The sequence below is a fragment of the Lactuca serriola genome, chromosome 2, assembly GCF_051521515.1.
Source record: "Lactuca serriola cultivar US96UC23 chromosome 2, Lser_US96UC23_V15, whole genome shotgun sequence".
Taxonomy (NCBI): domain Eukaryota; kingdom Viridiplantae; phylum Streptophyta; class Magnoliopsida; order Asterales; family Asteraceae; genus Lactuca; species Lactuca serriola.
In genome coordinates, this window is record NC_136409.1 from 6,027,344 (window position 1) to 6,050,116 (window position 22,773).

Consider the following 22,773-nt stretch of genomic DNA (forward strand, 5'->3'; position numbering starts at 1 on the left):
ATATAATTCATCAAGAAGGCGAGAGTTTGTGTTTTCTTTTGAAAACAGGTAATTTTGGTGTAAGTATGTACACATGGAAAAAAAAAGGTTACACATGGAAATTTCTCTGGCCAAATTCACCACCAGAAACAACCGCCAGCCACCACAAGATACAAGTTCCAGGGAGTACTCAGGGACATGTGGTGGTGGCGGGGCTGTTTGAAATCAAAAGATGCCTGAAAAACAAAATCATGAAGAAAAAAAAGGTTACACAGGGAAATATGATTACAATCAGCAGGTGAAACTATTGATTGTTTTTGTGTCAGATGAGTTATTTTCTAACTTCATAAATTGACAAGAATAATCATTATCTATCCCAAGATTACTGAAAAAAGAACCATTTCACATGCCAAATAATCAAACAGAAAAATGCCTAAAATTTGAATTTTAAAAGCATTAAGTTTGACTACTGTGAAAAAGTCAAAATAGAATGCCCTCATGAAAGAGGCCAAACTACGTAATAAGATAAAATCCAAAAAATATAGATAATAAGTCAATAACCCAGAAAATCGAGCAGTTGAATGCACTAAAAAAAATACACAAACAACTAAAAGCAAAGACCACAAAGAACTGGTTTTTCATTCAACGGGTTGAACTTTGAACAAAAAAATGTCTTTCATCCAGAATTCTTGATTTGCACTCGCCGATCAATCCAAAGAATAGATTTAACATAAGATTAACTAAAGACTTTAGTCTAAAGTATCAATTTCTTGTGAATTAAATCTTTTGACAAAAGGGATTTATGAGATTACTTAGGAACAGGGTTTTAATAACCTTGAAGCAGAAGAGTTGGTCATCAAGTCAGTTCAATCAAATAAAGTAGAGAAACATGTAAATGATGATGGACACTGGAAACAAATGAGTGCTAGAAGAAATCCTAAGGCATAAACCATGGTACAATGTTGTAATCTTACCTATTATGCTATATATATATATATATATATATATATATATATATATATATATATATATATATATATATATATATATATATATATATATATATATATATATATATATATATAGCTGACTTCAAAATGAGCCAAACTGCACATGTGAATTCAAATGTTCCTCTAGAACTCCCATCCCTGTAGGAGATTACAAAAAAGTGGTAAATTAGAGAGTAATGTAAAGTTTTTGTTGGAGAAAACATTAATCTGTTAATAATAACCAAAGGTGACACCACATACCTCTTGTTGATAGGTCTTTATAAAAGAGTTGGGGTCTTCTGTTACATGACACAATCCAAAAGTTGTATCTATTAACTTTAGCTCCGGAGTAGTTGATTGCCCATTTGTGAAAACTGTTATTTCCGGACAATATTTGATTACCAAAGTATCTAATGATGGCCATTCAAAAGCCTCCTTCCCCAGGCAAAATCCCTTGAGATTTGGAAGCCATTCAAGTGTTATGGATTTCAGACAAGGGAACACAACCTCAGTAGTAGTCAGTCTGGTTTCGGAATCTTCAACTTGCTTCACAATCACATCCATACTCTCGCAGTCACTTATTTTTAGCTCTTGGAGCTGCAATAGACTGCCAACCATGCAACTACTGAAAACGTGTCCAAGAAGCTTACAACTTACAATTGAGACCTTTGTAAGGTTTGGAAAGTTCAACACTATCCACCGATTGCTCTTCCACATATGCTTCAGATTATCTATTCCAGTCAAAGTCACCTCTTTTATCTTCTCAAATACCACAACAGATTGTGTTTCAATATCCACATCTTCATTTGTCCCTTCTGCTACTTCAAATACCTCCTCTGTTACAGATTCATAAGCATTGGTAATAGAAAGCTTTTCAAGATTCTTCAAATTAAGCAACTCCTTGCATGGAAAAATTATGCGGCTTTTCCCCAATTTGTCACTCCCTTGTGCATCTACTTCAACTAAATTTGAAAAAGACCAAGGGAACTGAAGTAGTTTTATCATATCTGGAGTAGAGCACATAGGGAGTTGAGTCTGCTTAGAAAAAACAAACATAAATCATCTCAAACACTACAATTATAAAGGACAAATACATTTAGTATATAAAGTATAAACATAGTAAAGGATTGCAAGTTCTCTTATTCTTCAATGAGCCAACATGTATTTCCAATCAACAACCTAGTTTATGGCACTGCTTACATTATTTTCTGAGAAGATTAGCACTGTGAAGAAAAATTCTGATTTATACATTGCATTTGTTTAAACAATTTAGATTTTATTGATGAATGTCGATTTGTTTAAACAATTTAGATTTTATCAATGATTGAGTCTTTTTAAATAAAAGTAAAAAAAATTAGATATTTGTGTTTGTGTGTGTGTGGGGTGGGCAGATAAAATAAAAAGTAAAACTGTAAAAGTTAAGTGTTTTGGCTGCTTCAAATAGGTAGTTTTTCATGTACTGAATGTTTACATCCAAGTTTTTTAGGAAAAAAGATAACTATGTTATTGTATTTTTATTGCATTGTCAAATACAACAAATGATATATGGATGATATACTTATACTTTTACAATCATCTCAGCAATACTATTTTTGTCAAATTTAGGTAATAAACGCTACATAAATGTTTAGCTTGTAGAAGATGAGAGAGAAAAGAACAACTTGATTAAGTAACTACTAACATCACAATACTAGAAAATATGTGAGACAATTGGATTAAACTGGATGAAAACGATATAAATGATTCAATTACAAAATATAGCTCCATACAAAAATGTATTTGTTAATAGATATGAGTAAAAATATGTAAAATAAGCTAATGCTTTTATTTCCATCTATTTTGTGTTTTTTTCTTAACTGAATGAAGTTGTTGGTTCTAAGTTCCTAATTAATGATTTATGAACTTTCAAATGATTTGAATAAGAACGAACTTGCCAAGTATCATTTGTAATACACAAGAAAATGATTTTTTATATTCATATATTTGATATAAATTCTTAAATCTTCTGTTTTCAAGGAAAGAAACTATTATGTGAATTTTAGAAGCCCTTTTTCTTAGGTGCTTATTTTGTTATGCCTTTAGTCGAATACTTGCCCAGACTCCAAACCTTCAAGCCACTAGTTAGATTTGTTTGTTTTTTTTAGCAAAAACTGCAAATTTGGTCCATGTGTTTGTCGATTTTTGTGGTTACAGTCCCTGTGGTTCCAAAATTACAAAGTTGGTCCTTCTCACCAGGTTTGTATCAAAATTGAAAAGACTTATTTACTGTTTTAATTTCTTTTTTTAGATTTTCTTTAATATTAATTAAACATTAAAAAATGCAAAAAAGAAAATAAACCCCTAACCCCCACCCAACTCCTCCTTTCTTTACCTTCTTTCTCTGTGATGCTCTTGGGGTTGAAAGCCGGTGAAAATAGGGACAATGTAAAGAAGAAGGGGTTGTTGATCTGATTATGATCAAATGGAACCTAGTATTGTTTATGTTCAAAAATCTTTGGACATGGAAAAAACCACCCTCAATGAATGCGTCAATTGGGCCTTTTGTCTTTACTTCATCTAACTTGATTAAAATATTAAATTGCTAACTTATGAATTAGTGAATAGAACATCTTTTGTAACATAAGAGGCAATTTAATATCTTAGGAATGAAATATTAATCTATAATAAAAAATAAGATTGCATATTTTCATAACTTTTTATGGATATAAAAAAGGGAAGTGGTTATATATGTATCTTCATTTGGTTTTATTTTATGTTTCCTTCTGGAATACAAATATGAACCTAATTTTTGTAAGCAAATAATATGTTGAACATCATAAAACGACATGCTGATCACCTGGTTAAATGATGAAGTAAAGTGACAACATACCTCATCCTCATGTGTAGCATTGGTCAAATGGAAGTTGAGGCCACATTCAAGACTATGCTTGCCTAATCCTGTATATATGTAGTTGAGCTTCGGAGTCATGGAGTGACCAGATGTGAAATTCATCATTTGTGGGCAGCCATCAATCTTAACCTTTTCCAATGCTTTCCACCTGAACTCATTCTTCCCCAAGAAGAAACCCTTCAGATCTGGTAAATATGCAAGTGTAAGGGACTTGAGACTAGGGAAGACTATTATAGATTTAGATTTTTCTGTGTGCTCTGCGTCTTCCTTCACAATCACTTGCATTGCCTTGCATTCTGCTACAGTCAATTTTTTGAGTTGCTTGAGGCGTTCAAGTGTGGAACTTGTGAATATATATTCCAATACTTCACATTTATGTATATACAATATTGTTAGGTTGGGCAGTTGAAGCAGAGTCATATTTGCCGACCTTGGGATGGTGATTGCAGTACAAGTATCATCACTTCCATCACCAACATTCGTAGTACTATCAACACCATCTTTTTTTATTTCTTTACTTTCAAATATCTCTAGCATTGCTTTGCATTCCCATATATACAACTCTTCAAGCTTATTCAGTTGTCCCACTACATTGGATGGAAACACTCTTGATAGGGCAGGACAATTATATATCTCAAACTTTTTGGAGTATTGGCATAAGAACCAAGAAGCAACACCGACTTGACAACACTACAACAACACATGAAAAATTAATGGAGCTGATTAAATTAACAAAGCTTAGATGTTTGCTACACACATACACACTACAATTTAACATATCATTTGTTTCTAAAAGTGTGGTAACAAACACGAGTGCTTCCCACAACTAAGCTAATTAAGTAACAATGTGGACAATGTAAGTTGAACTACAAAAGGGCAATATACAGAAAAAATGGATAAAAGGTCTAGGAATAAAGAGAAACCAAATTGTGGTGTTTGGACTCCTTGAGGAAGAAGGTTTGTCAAATGACCAAAATACCCTCGTTATACATATATGACAAAATAAGTAAAAACAAGAAACTAATCAGTTGTATGCCATGCTTATATTGTTGGCAGGAGAGAACAAGTAGATGGTGGATGAAAGAAAAGGCACACTAAATCAATCATAAAAGTGGCCTTAATTATATAGGCTTAGAAGAGATTATGACAACCTACAAATAGGAAACTGACACAAGAAAAATAAAACTGCTACGTGCTAAATAACACAGCTAATTAGCATTTATTCAGATTAAAACTTGCAAATGAAGAGACTTTGAAGTACTTTGATTAGCAATTAATCAACATATATTTCTCGTGCAGAAGCAAAGTGTATGACACTGGAAGTGGACATGGTGGTCATGATAATGGTTAGTCTCATCTTTGAAACTAAAAAAAAAAAAGACAATAAATATGAGATATAAACACATGAAAGTATGATATAAAGCATAAAATAAACAAATATTTCACCTGGATTTATAGCTATGAAATTTACTTATCTGAACTGAAGAAGGTCTAAATGAAAGAAATAACAACGCATTTCCATTTATTCGTTTATTATAGCATCCTACTTTCATTTCTTTATATTGCAGTAACGGAAATCCTTTGTATTTGAATGAAATTGCAATAAATGGGTGAGTTACTTAAATTACAATGCTTTAATAGGAAAAAATGAAAGTAAGATGCTCTTATAATCAAATCAGTGAAAGTAAATTGCTATTTCTATAATTTTAGACTTTAATAAATGACCCAAGACTACCATAAAGGTACTTTGAAAATCCACCCAACTATAGCATTGTACTTTCGACTTTTCTTATCAGGCTGTTGTAGCCACATATAATTGGGTATATTTTTTCAAAGTATAATGCTATAACTGGAAGAAATGAAAGTAGGATGATGTAATAAGAAAATAAAGGAAAGTATTTTGAACAGAGAAAATGACTAAAAATATAGTGGTTTTTCTGTATATGGTTTATGAAAAGAAAATAAAAGGCATTGGACTCTATAACCCATTACCTCCTCAATGTGGGAAAATGAAAACATAACTTTACTCCTAAATTTATTATGAGGAAATGAGTTTGAAATCAATATGCTTATATTTCCGTACCTGCATTGATTACATGCATCATCTTCTTCATGTTTTAAATAATTTTACTAACATGAAGGGTTAATTTAGGACACAGTGACAAAAGGAAGAAAAATTTAATATGGAGAATGTTAGCATCTGATCAGCCGTTATCAATAATTAATTTATTCCAAGTCTTCCATCATGTGTGTGTGCTACATCTAAACCCACATTTTGGTCTAGATAATCTGATCTTTAGAAAAGAAAGTTTATATTTTAGCATTTATGAATATAGAATTCTCAAAAAAGTTTATATTTTTGCATTTGTGAATATAGAATTATTAAGAAGGCCAAATCCAAGAAACAGATAATGACTCTTATCAATATCAGTGTCTATAGTGAAAATAAAGGTGCGTTTATTATACATCTATGATTATTCATTAGATTGTATATTGCAAAATCTATCTTGATTCTAATATTCAGAATAGAAAGCATTTTTAGAACAATTTTTCTTTTCAAGGGAGTCATTTTCAATATAGACTTGGGAAATTATACTAGATAAATGAAGATCTTGAGACTTCCCATAATTGACAATCTTGTCGTTTGGCTCGATGATCGATCAATGTCTTAAATTTAATACTTTTAAAAAAAAGTTGTAAACAGGAGTCTTTTGCCATATATTGTATTTATATATTTTCAGTTGGAACACTAGATATACTTATGTAAAGTTTGATATTTTTCAGTTCCATGTCAGAAAAAAAAAGATTTTTTTTGAAAGATTAAAAAAAAGATATTTCTTTTAAACAACAAACTGTACTTTATTAAGCTAAAATTGCAAGCTAGGAAACAAACAAAAAAAAACATGAATAAAATCATTTTTGTTCCAGTTTTCATATTACTTAACAAACAATCAAGAGTAACTATGATATGACTTATATACATTTATCAATCAATTTTTTTCTCTCCCTCACAATCGGGTCTAAATCAGCCATCTGTTATAGTTAAAACTGGATAAAAAAATGCATTTGATATGATTTATAACCATGCTTAAGAGAAATAACTTTAATGACCTATGCAAACGAATAAACTGGAAAAAAATTAGGTATTTAGTTAGTTATTTTGTCTTTCCAGCTTCAGAAGAATTAGCTTATTGAGTTATATAAAGCAGCTAATGGAGAAGAAAATATTACAATAAATAAATAAATAAAACAAATAACTGAATGTGTAAAGGATCCACTAGTTAAGAGAAATGATACCTTGAACTGATTATGGATGGAAGTAGTTGTGATCGTAGTACCGCCATCGATACTCTTTAGGCGTGGCAGAGATTTGAGGATGAGTGTTTCAAGAAGAGGGAAGGAGGAGATGGTGTTTGTGTGAGTAGAAGATATTATTTCTTCATTTTCATCATTAATATCTTTATTTGAAACAACTTCTTCAATACCATCACAAAACCATATCTCCACCTCCTTTAAGTTGGGAAGAAGTTTGCCCATGACAGGTGAAAATAAGTACTTTATGTTATTGCATAGACCCATGTCTATGACTGTGAGGTTGTGGAATGAGTAGGATTGTGATTGGTTTTGAGGAATTACAAGTTTCTTCCAATTGCACTTCCACACATCACTCATCCTCTCCATATCATATAAATATAATTCCTTGAGGTGGGGAAGTAGTAGTGGTGGTGGTTGATGATTATATTTATGCAGAGTTGTTGTGAAATCTGTGGTGCTGTTGCTGTTACTGGAACTCTCTATCTCAAACACCACTTCAACATCTTCACAGTTCCATACATTAAGTGTTTGAAGGTGATTAACGTGAAAAGGTTTGGGATGAATTGAGGATTCAACGTCAGGAATATTACCATCCACCTCTGAAATGATCTCTGCCTTGGATATTACATTAATCTGCACATATCTCAACAACAAATATAATTCAGAATTTCCATCAACTAAAATTTAAATTAACTATTCATAAACGGCACACCTGTTTAAATCTATTTACATAACTAAAGTTGACAGCGATTAAATTAACGGATTTTAAATAATTTCCAATAATGACTTATTTGACACCTACAATAAATATTCAAAATACTCGCACTTACACAAATATGTAAAAATAACTTTTTTAGACTAATGTACAAAATTGGTTATCTGGTTTTCTGGTTTATGTACAAAAAAATCATTTTGCAATTTTGATCCCTATCACTCACACCGTTAACTTACGTCGGTTAAAACCTTATAAAATGACTATTTTGCCCTTCTTTTATTTTCTATTATTAATTATCATGAAAATTATTCATAGGTCCCACCACCCATATATCGCCCCAATGTCCCCCTCTTTCCCCTTTCACCATCTTCCTCATCTAGCTCCCGTATCTGTTCCTCCATTGCAATCACTTTCCCCCACTACCATATCAATCTCAGGTGCATTTTCATCATCATCAAGCATGGAAAATGCAAGGCAAAGCATAAATTCAAAAACCATATCTTGTCATCTTCAACACATTATTCAGTGAGTTGAAATCTAAAATCATCATTTAAGATGTGAGTAACATAAAACATATACCCAGTAAAATAGAAAAAAAAAAAAAAAAAAAAAGGCAATGCTTACAACATATTGTCACAATCAAAAAACAGACAACATGTTTCCAAAAGAAATTATACTTTTTGGGTATCAGATGGGTGAAATATTAAATTTAAGTGAAAAAGTTGCAGGACAAGTGGGGGATGATGCAAGAACATCCAATTTCAGGTGAGATTTACAAACAATTGTTGTGAGATATCCTTTAAGACTTCATATATGAGTATATAAAATCTTGGAGGGAACCGAGATGGTCACTCGGAGGGAGGACCAAGATAAAGGGGACGAGATTTTAATATTTACTCTTTTTTTTTTACCATAAATCAATAATTTTGAGTGATCACTTATTTGATCTCTAGAATAAATATGTAAAATCTTTGCATTTAATGGAAATATATAAAAATATTAATTTTCAATCCCTCTTAATAATGTGGTGTAAATATGTAATATTTGAAGTTACAATTGTTATAAAATATTAAACAAATGCTCGAGTATAGTGAAATAACAAAAATAAGAAAATAAGAAAAACTTGCATATAAATATGTCAAAGTGATAATATAAAGGTTGAAAGACATCAATACTTAGCACTGTAGGAAATCTAGCCTACTTCTCCACACTTAAAAATGTAGTATTTATGAAATTTGTCCATGATTTCAAATGTGGAGTATTAAATTGTTTATCCACATTTTGAAGTGTAAAGGTTTAGAAATAATTTGTTATGGCACACTTTTAAGTGTGAATTCATAAAAAATGGTTTTGTATATAATTGATTGATTTATTATAGTGTGATGTGTATATGTATATGTATATATGTACACACACTCACACATATGTAGATACACATACAGATATAAGTGTGAGGGTATATATAGAAGCACATACAAATAAGTGTTGTAACATCAAAATAGAAATTGAAAGCTCAATGACATCACATACCTCCTTGCTTTTCTGAGCCAATTCAATGTTTCTCCTGTTTGCTTCACAATATCTCCTACCATCTATACTCACATTCATAAATGTTCTCACATCAGAATTGGTGACGGTCGGTTTGAATACGTTTACAAACCTCTCACAGTCTTCTATTATTATGCTTTCAACAGCTTGAAAGCTACGGATGAGGATATCAGAGCTACTTTCACCTTTCATCCTCCACAACTCTCTTAGCTTCCCCAAACCATATACATAAATAAATGTCAAGTTGCTACTTAATTCTTCAATTTCACCAACACAACTCATGTCGATGTTAAACAACACTTCAATGCTTCCACATTCAGAAACAACAAGCTCTTCCAGACGACCCAGCAAGAACATGGGATTGGTTGGAAACAGATTCACAATATTATCACAATTCCTCACGTGAATCTCTCTCAACATGCAGGCATTAACTTCGTCACTACTACTAAATTGATAAGGCCATATCTCTTTCAGCTTATCCATACTCCAAATCCCCAATTTCTCCAACTTAGGAATCAGCATCTGCACAATAATTAAGACATGTTGATAATTGTAGTGAAATCAAACTTAAAATAGTTTGTTTGGGGGATCACAAATTCACAATCTAATCAATACAGATTTTCATTACAAAGAAAATCTATGAAACTGTCAACATAAATCCTAATATAGAGGTACCTGTTTGTTAAAGAATGGTTGAATTGCAGAGGCATTACTGGACATAGAAGATGTTGCAGATGTTTTCTCTGGATAAATGCTACTGAAATTAGGAAGGCCAACAAGTTCCAACTCCACCAGCTGTGGTAGCTCAATTACATTAGCAGTGTTGCAAAGACCTATCAACTTTGATAGCCTATCCAATCTTAGAAACTTTAGCCCCTGAAACTTGATTACCCCATCTCCACTATTCTCACTATGTGCAAGTACTTCCAGAACAGGGCACTGTGAAACTGTGAGGCGTTCAAGGTTCATCAAACCATTTGCAATAGGGACTGTGAAGAGGAATCTCAAGTTTGCACACTTGAAGACATCAAGGACTCTTAGATTATTAAACAACTGTTGATGAAAATCATTCATACCATCCAATTCTAGATAAAGCACCTCTGTTTTCACAAACAACTCATTCAATCTAGATTCCAATAGCTCATCTTTGTTAGTGACCAACTTCAATGTGTTTTCAAATGAGTGATTGTATCCTAAGCTACATCCCATGGAGATCCTGAATCTTTCTAGTTTTGTAAACAACACATTCTCGGGCTTACCACTATTCCCAAAGAACTCGATTTCTAGTGCAGAAAGGTGCTCTGAAAGTTCTGCTAATTCAGCATGATTGCTGTCTGTGAACCTAATTGCCTCTTCATCAGCAACTCTCATATAAAGCTCTTCAAGATTGACCAAATCTTTCAAGACACCATCATCAATACGAAGATTGACACAACCCGTCAAATCCAGTAGCTTTAGCTTCTTTAACTTTCCGATTGCTGATGGTAACTTTCTGATGCCACAATGAGCAAAACTGAGCACTTCCAGATTCAAGAGTTCTCCAATAACAGAGCAATCAAACATCAATGTGCATCGATGGAAAATGAGTGTCCGAAGCTTGGTGGAGCACTGAAGTGATCTGGGGAGCAACGGATACTGCATTTTTTCATATGCTATAACTTCAAGATTTTCCATTCTTTCATAAAAAGCTTCAGGAAACTTAAGTGACTTATCTCCATCCATAAGTCTCAAAAGTGATACGTTTGGGTACTTAGAGTCACTAGGAAACTCAGACATACCCGTGCATGTAATAGAAATTCTGTTACAAGACTCACTCATTCCATCACTAGTCCACTTTAAATTATCACCATGATTAATTACCCATGGATGGTCACCCTTAGAAACTCTACCTAAAACAAAATCAAGCACAAGATCATGCATTTTGACACACCCATCATCATCGCATTCCATCAACAAATTTGCTTTTTTGAGACTTTGCACACACGTCTCTGACCTATCTCTAGCCTCTCTGATAGTAGAAACTCCATTTAACAACCATAGGCCCCATGCATATCTTGTGAGTTCCTCAATTGGAATATTAAAGTCATCAGGAAACAAGCCACAAAGAAGAAAGATCTCTTTTTCCTCATCCTCTTTTATATAGTCATAACTTATCTTAACACTTTCTTGCACATAATCAAGATTTTTATTCTGAAAACGGCGGAGTGTATCTCTCCATGCAACCTTTTCTTCAAACTTAAGACGACTGGCAACGAGATTAATGGCAAGGGGCAAACACCCACATTCTCTCACAATCCCTGTTCCAATTTGATTGAGCTCCAGATCATTTTGTTTTGCGGCTCCTATGATTTTCCAAAAGAAATTATGTGCTTCGAGCTCCTCCATGAGTTCCACATTAACTACTTTCAAATCAAAATTACATTTTGCTGCAATTTGCCTGCAAATTCTTTCATTACGCGATGTCAACAATAACTTGAAGCTGTTGGGAAAAGGACTTAGTCCAATATCTTTGAGTTCGATCGTCTCCCATACATCATCTAATATCACTAACACCTTTCTTTTATCTTCTCCCAGCTTTCTAAATGCTATACCAAGACGTTCTGCCCTTCTTGTTGGATCCATTTCAGTTAGAGATAGACTTATGCATTCTGCCAAAGCTTGCTGAATAAAAAACCTTTCTTTTTTCCCAATAACCACCTTTAGAAACAGATCAAACTTTTTCTCATCTTCCAGATTCTTTTTCAGTTGTTCCATCATGGTGGTTTTTCCCACACCACCCATTCCACATAGGGCTATCATCTGATTTTGTTGAAGGAACCCGAGCGCATCCTTAAAAGGCTTCTCTCTTGATTTGAAGTGATTTTGGGCATCACCATCCGAAGATGCGATTTTAGAATGCACTCTCCCAAGAGGTTTTTGAGCATCACTCCAGCTCATTTGAAGTTTTTCCGTAATAAGACTTTCGATCGCCTCAGTAGTCTTACATGCCTTCCTTCCTGCTCGGTACCTCATTATTATGTTAAAACATCCACTCTCAGTACTTGAAATGCTTTGAGCATCTTTTCTAATCTGTTCAACCTCTTCCAACCAACCCGGTACACGCTCAGGTATCTCTAGATTATTTATATTGTTTGCATCCCTGTGCTTTTTGACATCAATGCAAGTACCATTCAGTTGGTTCATTTTAGCACTCATGTTCCTCACATGTTTTGTGGAGGAAAAAAGATAACCCAGATTTTTCTTGACAGGAGGCAGCAAACATTCAACAATTGGACCAGCAATGATTTCAAGTATAAACGCCATTTTTTTATTCTAGCTTTTTGTGAGACCTGCAAACCGTGTAACAAATCAACAAAGGGCATGAAATAACAAAAGTTGTGATTTAGTATACATTTTATTATACATTCATGTTTTATTATTAGTATGTAGAAGTAGAACTATCTTTTTTCCAATATCATTTATAATCCATAGATAAATAGTGTTCAAAAAATTTATTCTAAGACTTGAATACCTTGCATGGGAAGAGGAAGAGTACACATAACACATTTGGTAGGAAACGAAGACTATATCTAGGAAAAATAATGCTCATGTAAATTCAGACAAGCTATTTATTTTCTTGTGGATATTCCCTTTTGAACTTAAACTTTGCTTTCGTTAACATACTGGGAATAGGTGTTGATTTCAACATATCATCATGTAAATAATTACATTACATTTGAAAATTTTGCACATATCATTTTACAGTCCGAACACAAACATGCAACCATGCTTCTTTTATACCTAGGTAACAACGAAAATGTGATTCTCATATACTTCGATGATCGATGATGGATTATACTCTGTAAAAAACAATCAAGATGAAATCGAAGACAAAACCTAACTACAAAGATTTTGGGTTGTGGACAAGTCTCCACATCAGGATAGATAGATTAATGAAGAGCCTTGTATGAGAAAAGAAAAGGCATGCCTAATCTTGTATACGAAAAAGAAAAACCCACATCTGCATTTGTGGAACCTGGAGTGTGGTTGGCATTTTCAAAATGTTCCCCTTTTTCACTCTCTCTCTACTTACGTCCATTACCTTTCTATCTCTCCACCAGAAAAAAACTCTCCAACCCTGGACTTTCCCCTACAGTGGGAAGGAGTAATGCCGGAAAAAAAAAAAAAAAAAAAAAAAAAATTAAAGGACGGGTTCCAGTTTAATCGATGGCCTCGAGACCCAGCTAGACAACACCATCTCTCGTAAGCTTGTTGATTGCCCCTGCCATGACTACGATCGCATTGTTCCATACTTCAATTAAATGGGGGCAAAAGCACGTTGTGAATTTGTTAGGTTTTACAGGCTAATCGATCGAAGGCATGATATGAATCTTCTTGAATTGTCAGCATATGGAAGGGGATAAGATATGGATGATTTTTATTCTTTCGCCGACTTGTGATTCGTTGACTCAAGGTCAACTGGTCAAGGCGTCTTCAATCTTGTATAAAACCCATATTGACTTTATTTTACATAAATGGGCTGTCCAATAATCTTGGGCCTAGACATAACTTTGAGAGAAAATCACTTTTGAGTGTGAGTAGGTTGATCACTGCAAACTTACCGAAAAAATGGTGCTACCTCTGCGTCATATCAGCTTCACCACCAACCCACTACACTTTGGAAATGGTCACCACTAACAATATTCATTTTTTTTTTATTTTTATCTTTTGTAACATTTATATTAAATAAAAAACATATTTTTTTTTATCATTATATTAAATAAAAACAACCATTAGATATTGAAAAAGGTTACCAATCCACATCATTTATATTTATATTTTTTTAATTTTAAAACATTAAATTAAATAAAAAACATTATTATAAGTAATCATTTTACTAACTAAAAAATCAAATAAACATATTATTAACTTTCAAAATTAAATAAACATAATTATATATAGTTAAGGGTTTAATATAATTCAGATAAAAGTGAAAGGGTATAATAGGATTAAGTTACAGAATTTTAGGGACCAAATTTATAACTTCAATTAAAACATTTATAATATCCACCTTACTTCGTCTTCTTCACCCGGAAAACGGGTACTAACCCGTTTTTTTTTTCTTTCTTTTCTACTTCAATGGATTTAAAAAAATCCAACAAAATTAAGGGGCAAACGGTGGGAAAAAAAAAAAAACAAACCAATAGAAAGCTCCGTCTTCTTCCGTCTTTCCATCCACGTGACACCATGAACACCGGCCCTTGGGGCGGTGTTCACGCGTCTTTGATCGTGCCAACTCAGCATCACGCGTCTTTTAGACGCCCACTCCTGATAGCCTATGTGTTATTTGATGTATACGTGCAATATTAAAACGAGAAAATGAATTAAGAGGGTAATTATTTTATTTGTTTTTTTTAAGTTTAGGCAAAAACAAATTTTAATAGGATAATCAAACTTTTTACAAATGTCAAATGTTATTAATTGTAACTAATATTTAGTTTTGATGCTTAGGTAACTTTGTAACATATCTTCTAAAACTATATATTACTTTTAAATTTTTTTCTACTATATTTTTTAGATATGGATATTAATAAATTTCATTTTGTTGAATCTTCTATTCTTCTTATATAAGAAATAGTTATGAATTTGATATGGAACAAATAGCTATAAAATTTGTTACGAAAAATAGTTATGAGATTTGCTACCGAAATATAGCAAATCTTCTCTATGTTCGTGTGACTTTCTTTTCTTCTCAATTCACACAATGATGCATGTTTCTAATATGATATATGTCAAAATAATATGTTCAGATAGAAAACTTAGTAAGTCATGCAAGGGTTAAAACATCATAAAATCAATATAAAAAACATCATAAATATATCGAATATATAACCACTAGGTGTAAAATCCGTATGTTACACGATTGATTAAAGGAAATAAAATATTAAAATGTAAATATTAAGTATTTTTTAAAATAAAGTTTTGAAATAAGGAATGAAGAAGCATATTAATTGCAATTTATTATAATATTTATTAGATTTTATACTTTACATATATAAGTATAAGATTATGTTGGTTTTTTAATTTTTAAAATTGAAAAAAAAAACCATAAATTGACATGTAGATATTATTTATTTAAAAAAAATATCATAAAATGACAAGTGTCAAAACTCATTAAAGATTGAAATGTGGCAAAAAAAACCTTCATTTATTAGAGAAGAATTTTCATCGTAAAACATATAGAGAACAACATTTATATTTATACATCTTTATGGAGAAAAATTTTCATATTTCCTTTGTCCCATATTTATAGTTCATGTTTCATTTATCGTTTGTCTCAAAATAATAGCTTCTTTCTAAAAATAAATATTTCTTTTAACAAAATATCTCTCATTATTAGTTAAGTTACCATGAAATTAAATACAATTATCATGGAATTAAATGCAATAAAAAGGGTAAGACTGATATTTTATTTAATAAAGTTGGTAGTAATTAATGTTTTCTTAATCTGTGTGTTTTTTTTGTCTGTACACAATAATTTTGGGACGGGGGAAGTATATTATATAATTTAATGAGTATTCATTGCCATACACATTTGGATTGAAAGAAAAATGAGCATTAAAACAAGCAAATGGATAAATGGTCTTTTGCTATTATTATATAATTCATGATCGATAATAATTGGTTTATCAAAATAAATAAAAAACTCATTGTTTGTCATAAATGGAATTTGATCACTTCTAACTAGACGTGCACAAAAAAAAAACCGCTTCACGATCCCGAACCGGTGTCTGAACCGAAAACCGGTTCACCCCTGAACCAGTCCAAGCTAGAACTGATCCGATGCAGAATCGAACCGCTGGTTTGTACAGGTTCAGAAATATATATGTTAGCACCGGTTTAGGACTGGTCTAATGAGAGCAGGTTTGAAGAACCTATTTAGAACCGGTGTAGCACTTGTTTTTCGAAGAGACCTGCCAGCGTTTTACTTTTTTCTGACAAATCCACCTTTTACCTTACCATATTGGAGAGTTGTGTGTTATATGATGTGAAAAGCATGCTCATGAAAAAAGAAGTGGTAATGGGAGCACTTGTAATATATGTGCAAATCAAATTCGTACGGGTCTTTACGCAGAGTAGAACATAAACCTAAAAAGATTAAAGAGATCCATTTAAGAACAAGAAAATAACATCGTGATTTGGATTGAATCACGATGAAAGAATCCATCAATAAGAAGTTAATTGGATAAGTTTAATGAATTCTTTTTTGATATTATACGTTAATAAGGAAAGGAAGACAACATTGCATGATGGGCAAAGCATGCTTAAAGAAGGGGACAACTTTCTATCGATAAACCCATAATATATATATATATATATATATATATATATATATATATATATATATATATATATATATATATATATATATATATATATATATTACCAAAAGTTAATTGAAACAAACAAAAGCAGATAACATGCGTGTAACCTTGTCTTGTTCTTTGGTGCACCTGAACCAACAAGAAAGGAACAATTATTTCAAAAAAAACCATTGCCTTCTATTTCTTTGGTCCCCTTATTTGAAGATTTCTTCCAAAATAAAACATTTCCTTTTGTTTCTTTATGGGCTGATGGCAACAAAAGTCAAAAGGAAGGACTGATCTTGGTATCTCATAATACGATATTATGTTGTTACAATCTTGGTATCGCATATTTGTTGGAATTTAGCTTAACAATAACATAAGAGATAGATTTTTTTTTTTTTTTTGTGATATGCATGGAGACAACTTATTTCTTGTTGTCAAACTCTTCCTACTTCAAACCATGTTTCATACATGTGGTTTTTTTTAATCAGTTTGAGAACCGGTTTGGAATCGAATGGAACTGGTTTGCAAAATTCACATATTTTTATTGACGAACCGATTTAGAACCGAACCAATTTAGCCTTGAACCGGTGTTGACTTTGTTGACCTGAACCGACCCAGTTCTAAGAACCAAACCGATTTGGAAAAAAAAAATTGGTTTGCGCACCTCTACTTCTAACAAGATTGATAGTCAATCGTGTAAAAAAAGTTGCATAAATGTGAACAAAACAAATAGATAATTACCCTCCTAAGTTATTTACTGTTTTAATTCACCCTGTACACGACAAATATGTTGTAACCTAAGATAGTCGGTTACAATGATAACATTTTAACACTTTGAACAAGTTCGTTGGTCAATCATGTATATAAAATAAGAAGTTGCCTCAACGTGAACAAAACAAACAAATAATTACACTCCTAAATCATTTTCCCTAAGTTTTATAATGTGAAAAGGTCATACTAGGGAAATAACATCTCTTAACATTTCCCTAATAGTGGCTATTCCCAAATTAAATTACTTAAATGCTCGCTTAAACATAATCACATTCTTTCAATTCCATTTTAGCAAAAATCTCTTTTCAGCTAAGGGTGTAACTAGATCTGCACATTTGGACCAATCCCAAACCAGACTTAAAAATTGACTAGGAACTGAACTAGTCATACACTGGTCGGTCCCAGTTTGGTCTAGACCGTCAGTCCTCATGCAATCCTAGTTTTCCTTCATCTTGTCTATTTCCCACGATTTTCTCTACCTAGATCTCAAGTTTCTCTCCCTCTTTATTAGTCATTCTTATCTTTTCTATCTTTCACTCATTTTCCATATTTTATGTTTATATGAAGAGATAGAGAAGATCATATTAGACACAAGCTGGGTGGTGTATGTGGTCTTTTCCTTTTCATTTTTCGGTTTTATGATAATGGGTGTCTCAAAGTTTAAATTTTTCTTTCATCTTATTTGTGGGTGTTCTTTGTATATATTGGAACATAGAACTAAAGAAGAAGAAACTCATAAGAGGAAGAGGATAAAATTTTATTGTCAAGACATTAAAACGGATTTCATCATTTCCACTAACTTAATAAAAAAATCTTCTTTAATATTATAAAATTCTGGAAAAATATGGAAAAAAGGAAAACAAAGTTCACGAATTAGCAAAATGAAGTAATGAAAAAGAAGTAATGAAAAAGAATAACGGCATAAAAAGTAAGCTCACAAATTAGTGAACCTTGTTTCGTGAACTATGTAATCATTTTATGATAGTCGTTAAGTATTTGGTTATCATGATGTACTTTCCTTTCACGTATAGTTATTTTAGTGAATAACTTGTATATTAAGGATATTGTAAATACATATGAGATATTAGAAATATTGGTATTTAACTATATAATATCATATTCCTATAGTTGGAAAGAGAATCTTACAATCATAGAATTAGGGGATATATTAGGGCTGAACTCATCTCTAATTGGAAACACATATATCATTGTTCATTAATGAGATGAGGTATCAATTAACATTTTCGTTGATTTTATATGAAAGACTTCATATTTAAAATAGACACAAACAATCCCCGAAGAGTTTCATATTTAAAATAGACAAGAACAATCCCCGAAGAGTAGCAAAGCCAACGTGGTTTTCAGATACATTAATTAAGGATTGATAGATATGAAACGAAAAACAATAAAAACAAGTGATAGTTTCCTATATATACAAAAAGTTTAAAGAAAAACATACCTAGCTTTGTGTTGTGACTCTGTATGCTTCTTGTTGTTGCTGCTTTGTAAAGACTATATATATATATATATATATATATATATATATATATATATATATATATATATATATATATATATATATATATATATGTGTGTGTGTGTGAAAAGTTGTGAGCACATGATTCGAATTGTAAAGAAGACCACCATTGAGCATCTATACATGCCTTAATCATTGGTTTTGGGCCAATGAGGAATAAACTTTTCCATTTTGAGAGTAAAGGTGAATTTGACTTAGAAATGTCACAATACATGTACATATAACAAATATTTGGATAAACATATTTTAGTTAGTATTAAATTAATTATTGAATTTCAAGGACCAATAGTAAAACTATAGATCTTTTGATAGTTGTTGGTTTATTGTTGATTGCATCGTAATGTTAGGTTCAGCCAATTTATATCTTTCTGACTATTTAAAATTAGGGGTGTTTATGGAGTGGTTTAGTTCGGTTATTGGTTAAAACCGAACCAAAATCATTACAATTGGTTAATGTATTGCAATAACCATTAGGTAGTGATTAATATTGGTATTAATTAACGGTTTTAGTCGGTTAATGGTTATGGTCAATGATTAATATCGGTTAACCAAAATGATCCAAGATGACATAAAAATAAAAATATAAATTATATAAAAATTGAAAAACACAAAATCTATCTTATAAAAAGTGAATGCATGTGTATATATAATTGTATTAATAGAACATTACTTATCCTATTAAAATCCAAATAGTTACCCTTTGAATTTTTAATTCTTAATATAATTCCATACTATTTATTTAATATTATTGGTTCGGTTCGGTTCAGTTTATAATGGTTCAATTTTAGATGAAAATCATAACCAAACCATATGTATCCGGTCAATCAAAATTAGAAACTAACCATATCTATGATTTGGTTAAAAACAGTTCGGTTATATCGATTAATTTGGTTATGGTTCGGTTTTTCGGTTAATATGCTCACCCATATCTAAAATGGACATCATACATCTCAATTCTTTTGTTTATTTATTATTTGTTCTCTAAATTTTATGCATTTTCAAAGTTTTTAGATATTTTGATATTAAATTCTTCAAAAAATGACATAAAATATATAAAACTAAAGATCAAGAAAACAACAAGCATATATGAATAGAGTTCATTTCTTAGAACATTAAGAGCTTTAAAGCTTATTATTCAAGATATTAAGATTTCTTGATGGTTTTTAATCAAAGAAAACAAACCCAAAAAGAATTATGATAGAATATCAAAAGATAACCCACAAGTAAAGTTAAATAAGATGCAATGTCCAATACACAATTTTGAAAGATACCCCTCATGAAAAAAGCATGTAACTCACTAACTCATAAAGATTCTCAAGCTTGATCCATTAGCAAAAACCCCCAAAACAAATGAAAAATAGCAAAGTTACATCCTTGTCAAACCTAAAATGTTCATGTTGCTCGTTCAATTTAAAACATTTCAAAAAGCCTCTTATTATTATTTTATGTTGTAGTATATGTCAATGTTTAATTTTTACAGCATTTTAGTTGTTTAAAAAAATATTATCGAATATATAATGGCAGAAGTTTGGCCTATACTCTTTACCTTTCCTGATTATAAAAAGACCATCCAAATAATAATAATAAGAAAAAATTGTTACTTCTTGCATTTAATCCGAAAATGTTTTACATAATTAGTGTGCTATAGTATCCTACTTTAACATACACATAATAACATACACACACACACATCACCCATCACACACACCAGTACTAGAAAAAGGTTAATTTAATACGGTTGAAAGTATAAATATAATACACAGGTTAAACTGTATTACACCATACAAGCATACTTGATGTCACTCATAACTATACTTAGTATCCACATCCCTATCATTCCTTTTCCAGCAATTCCGGAATTTCACAATTCCTATTCAACAGCCAATTAAAAAGCATTCCTGATTGCATTCCAGCTAGGGGTGTGTATGGGGCGGTTTGGTTCGATTATTGGTCAAAACCGAACCATAACCATTATGATTGGTTAATGCATTTTAGTAGTCATTGGGTATGGTTAATATTGGTTATGGTTAATGGTTTTTGTCGGTTAACAGTTTTGGTTAATGGTTAATATTGGTTAACCATAATGTTCAAAATGATATAAATGGCGAAAGTATAGTGGCATAAAAAATGAAAATAGAATACAAAAGAGTCCTTGGCACCAATGTTTGTAACCTAGCTTATAATAATAGAATAAAATGTGTACATTTGATACTCGGTGTGAGATAACATATAGTCACATTCAAAATCAAAAACATTAATATATATATATATATATATATATATATATATATATATATATATATAAAACATTAAAAAAAAAATTGACATCAATAATTTCATATATTGATAACTGATATTAACATTAAAATAAGACAAAATTGCAAAAATGGTCCCTATGGTATGCAAATTTTTTAGGTTATAGTCCAAATCCCGTGTTTTCTGGATCCTTGGTCCTTTTGGAGTCGTTTGTATGTGGAATTGGTCCCTGGACTTAACTCTCGTTAAATAGAATCTGTTAACCCCCTTCATGTGCCTCACACATGAGGGTAAATTCATCATTTCATATGTAAGGGACTAAATCAGAAACTATAAAATAAAATAGCCAAACATTCATATTATGTGTTATCCGGATAAAAAAAAAAAGCCAATCACTCATATACATTCAATGTGATTAAGTCAAAAACAGTAAATAAAAATGACAAAAAATTCAAAGAAAAAAAAAATGCATTCTTAATATATCACAAAGTCAAGAAGAACCAAAAACTTAACTTACCTAGAAGTTGTGATTATAAAGTAAAAAAATCCTTCCAAAAGAACTATAAAGTCAAAACAATCTTTGATTACGATTATGAGTATGAAGATTAAAAAAATGGTGAATAATGTTTACTAATTATAGAAGTAGCCGATTAGGAATTACAACATTAATCAATAATCCAACTAAATGCATGATTGGAAGATTGTGTGTGTTTGCGTGATATGTGTGATCAGCCTTTGATGGTTTGATTGTTCGTTCATCTCCTGATAAGTGATGATTAATGAATTATATTTTTAAATTTTTAATGGTTCTTAAATAAGGTTGACTATATTTTTTTATATATAATCTATAATTTTTATATATTAAAATATAGAGTTAGCGGTTCGGTTAATAATGGTTCCGTTAATCTATAAAACCATAACCGAACCGTTAGTTATCGGTTAACAAAAATTAGAAACCGAACCAACGGTTTTTAAAATGGTTCGGTTATATTGGTTAATTTGGTTTTTGTTAGGTTTTTCGGTTATTATGCTCACCCCTAATTTCCAGCCCATTCCTATTCAATAGCCAATTACAAACCCTATATTAAAATGGTATAATATTAAAATGAACAGTGATCTTGTTTCATTTTCAAAAGCAAAACAAAACAAAGCATCTACAATGAAACCACCTAGTTCATTAAACATAAAAACATTCTTAGTTGATTATTCTTAAAACACAAAACACAAATGATAGCATCCTACTTCTATAAACAAAAATAATTAATTAAAAAAAAAAAGTTTAAGTGCAATAATTGTCAAAGTACAATGCCCCTTATTATAGGATGATAAGTACCATATGAGACTGCACATTTGCCATCTTCTTTTCATCAAACTCGTACTCCTTAAAATGTACTTTTGCAGCCTTTTAACATACAACAATAACC

At 31.3% G+C, this 22,773-nt stretch overlaps 1 protein-coding gene and 1 long non-coding RNA gene across 3 annotated transcripts; both read right to left on the bottom strand.

Moving 5' to 3' along the window:
- Positions 1–229: 229 nt before the first annotated feature.
- LOC145085917 (uncharacterized) lies at positions 230–13,902 on the bottom strand. Of its 2 annotated transcripts, none has more exons than XM_079023609.1 (8): positions 13,435–13,902; positions 10,112–12,765; positions 9,419–9,958; positions 7,156–7,806; positions 3,838–4,548; positions 1,230–2,006; positions 1,055–1,127; positions 230–962 (listed from the first exon to the last, which is right to left on the bottom strand). In XM_079023609.1, exons 2-7 carry the CDS (start codon positions 12,737–12,739, stop codon positions 1,113–1,115), a joined length of 5,322 nt encoding a protein of 1,773 aa, XP_078879735.1. In that variant the 5' UTR covers positions 12,740–12,765; positions 13,435–13,902; the 3' UTR covers positions 230–962; positions 1,055–1,112. The 2 variants fall into 2 exon arrangements, with proteins under 2 accessions (XP_078879735.1, XP_078879736.1); XM_079023610.1 differs by having other exon boundaries at positions 1,230–2,003; positions 13,217–13,899.
- Positions 13,903–14,429: 527 nt separating this feature from the next.
- On the bottom strand, positions 14,430–19,059 carry LOC145085915 (uncharacterized). Its single transcript, XR_013700218.1, has 2 exons — positions 19,016–19,059; positions 14,430–14,751 (listed from the first exon to the last, which is right to left on the bottom strand). It is a non-coding gene; the product is annotated as an uncharacterized LOC145085915 (long non-coding RNA).
- Positions 19,060–22,773: the final 3,714 nt, after the last annotated feature.

What these genes read in the sequence shown, in the direction of transcription:
- LOC145085917 (XM_079023609.1), bottom strand. Translation starts at nt 12,739, where the DNA reads ATGGCGTTTATACTTGAAATCATTGCTGGTCCAATTGTTGAATGTTTG. An exon ending in TGGCTCAGAAAAGCAAGGAG is followed by an intron (nt 7,807 to 9,418) that starts GTATGTGATGTC and finishes AGATATGTGCAG; the next exon opens with ATTAATGTAATATCCAAGGC. An exon ending in CCATCCATAATCAGTTCAAG is followed by an intron (nt 4,549 to 7,155) that starts GTATCATTTCTC and finishes GTGTTGTTGTAG; the next exon opens with TGTTGTCAAGTCGGTGTTGC.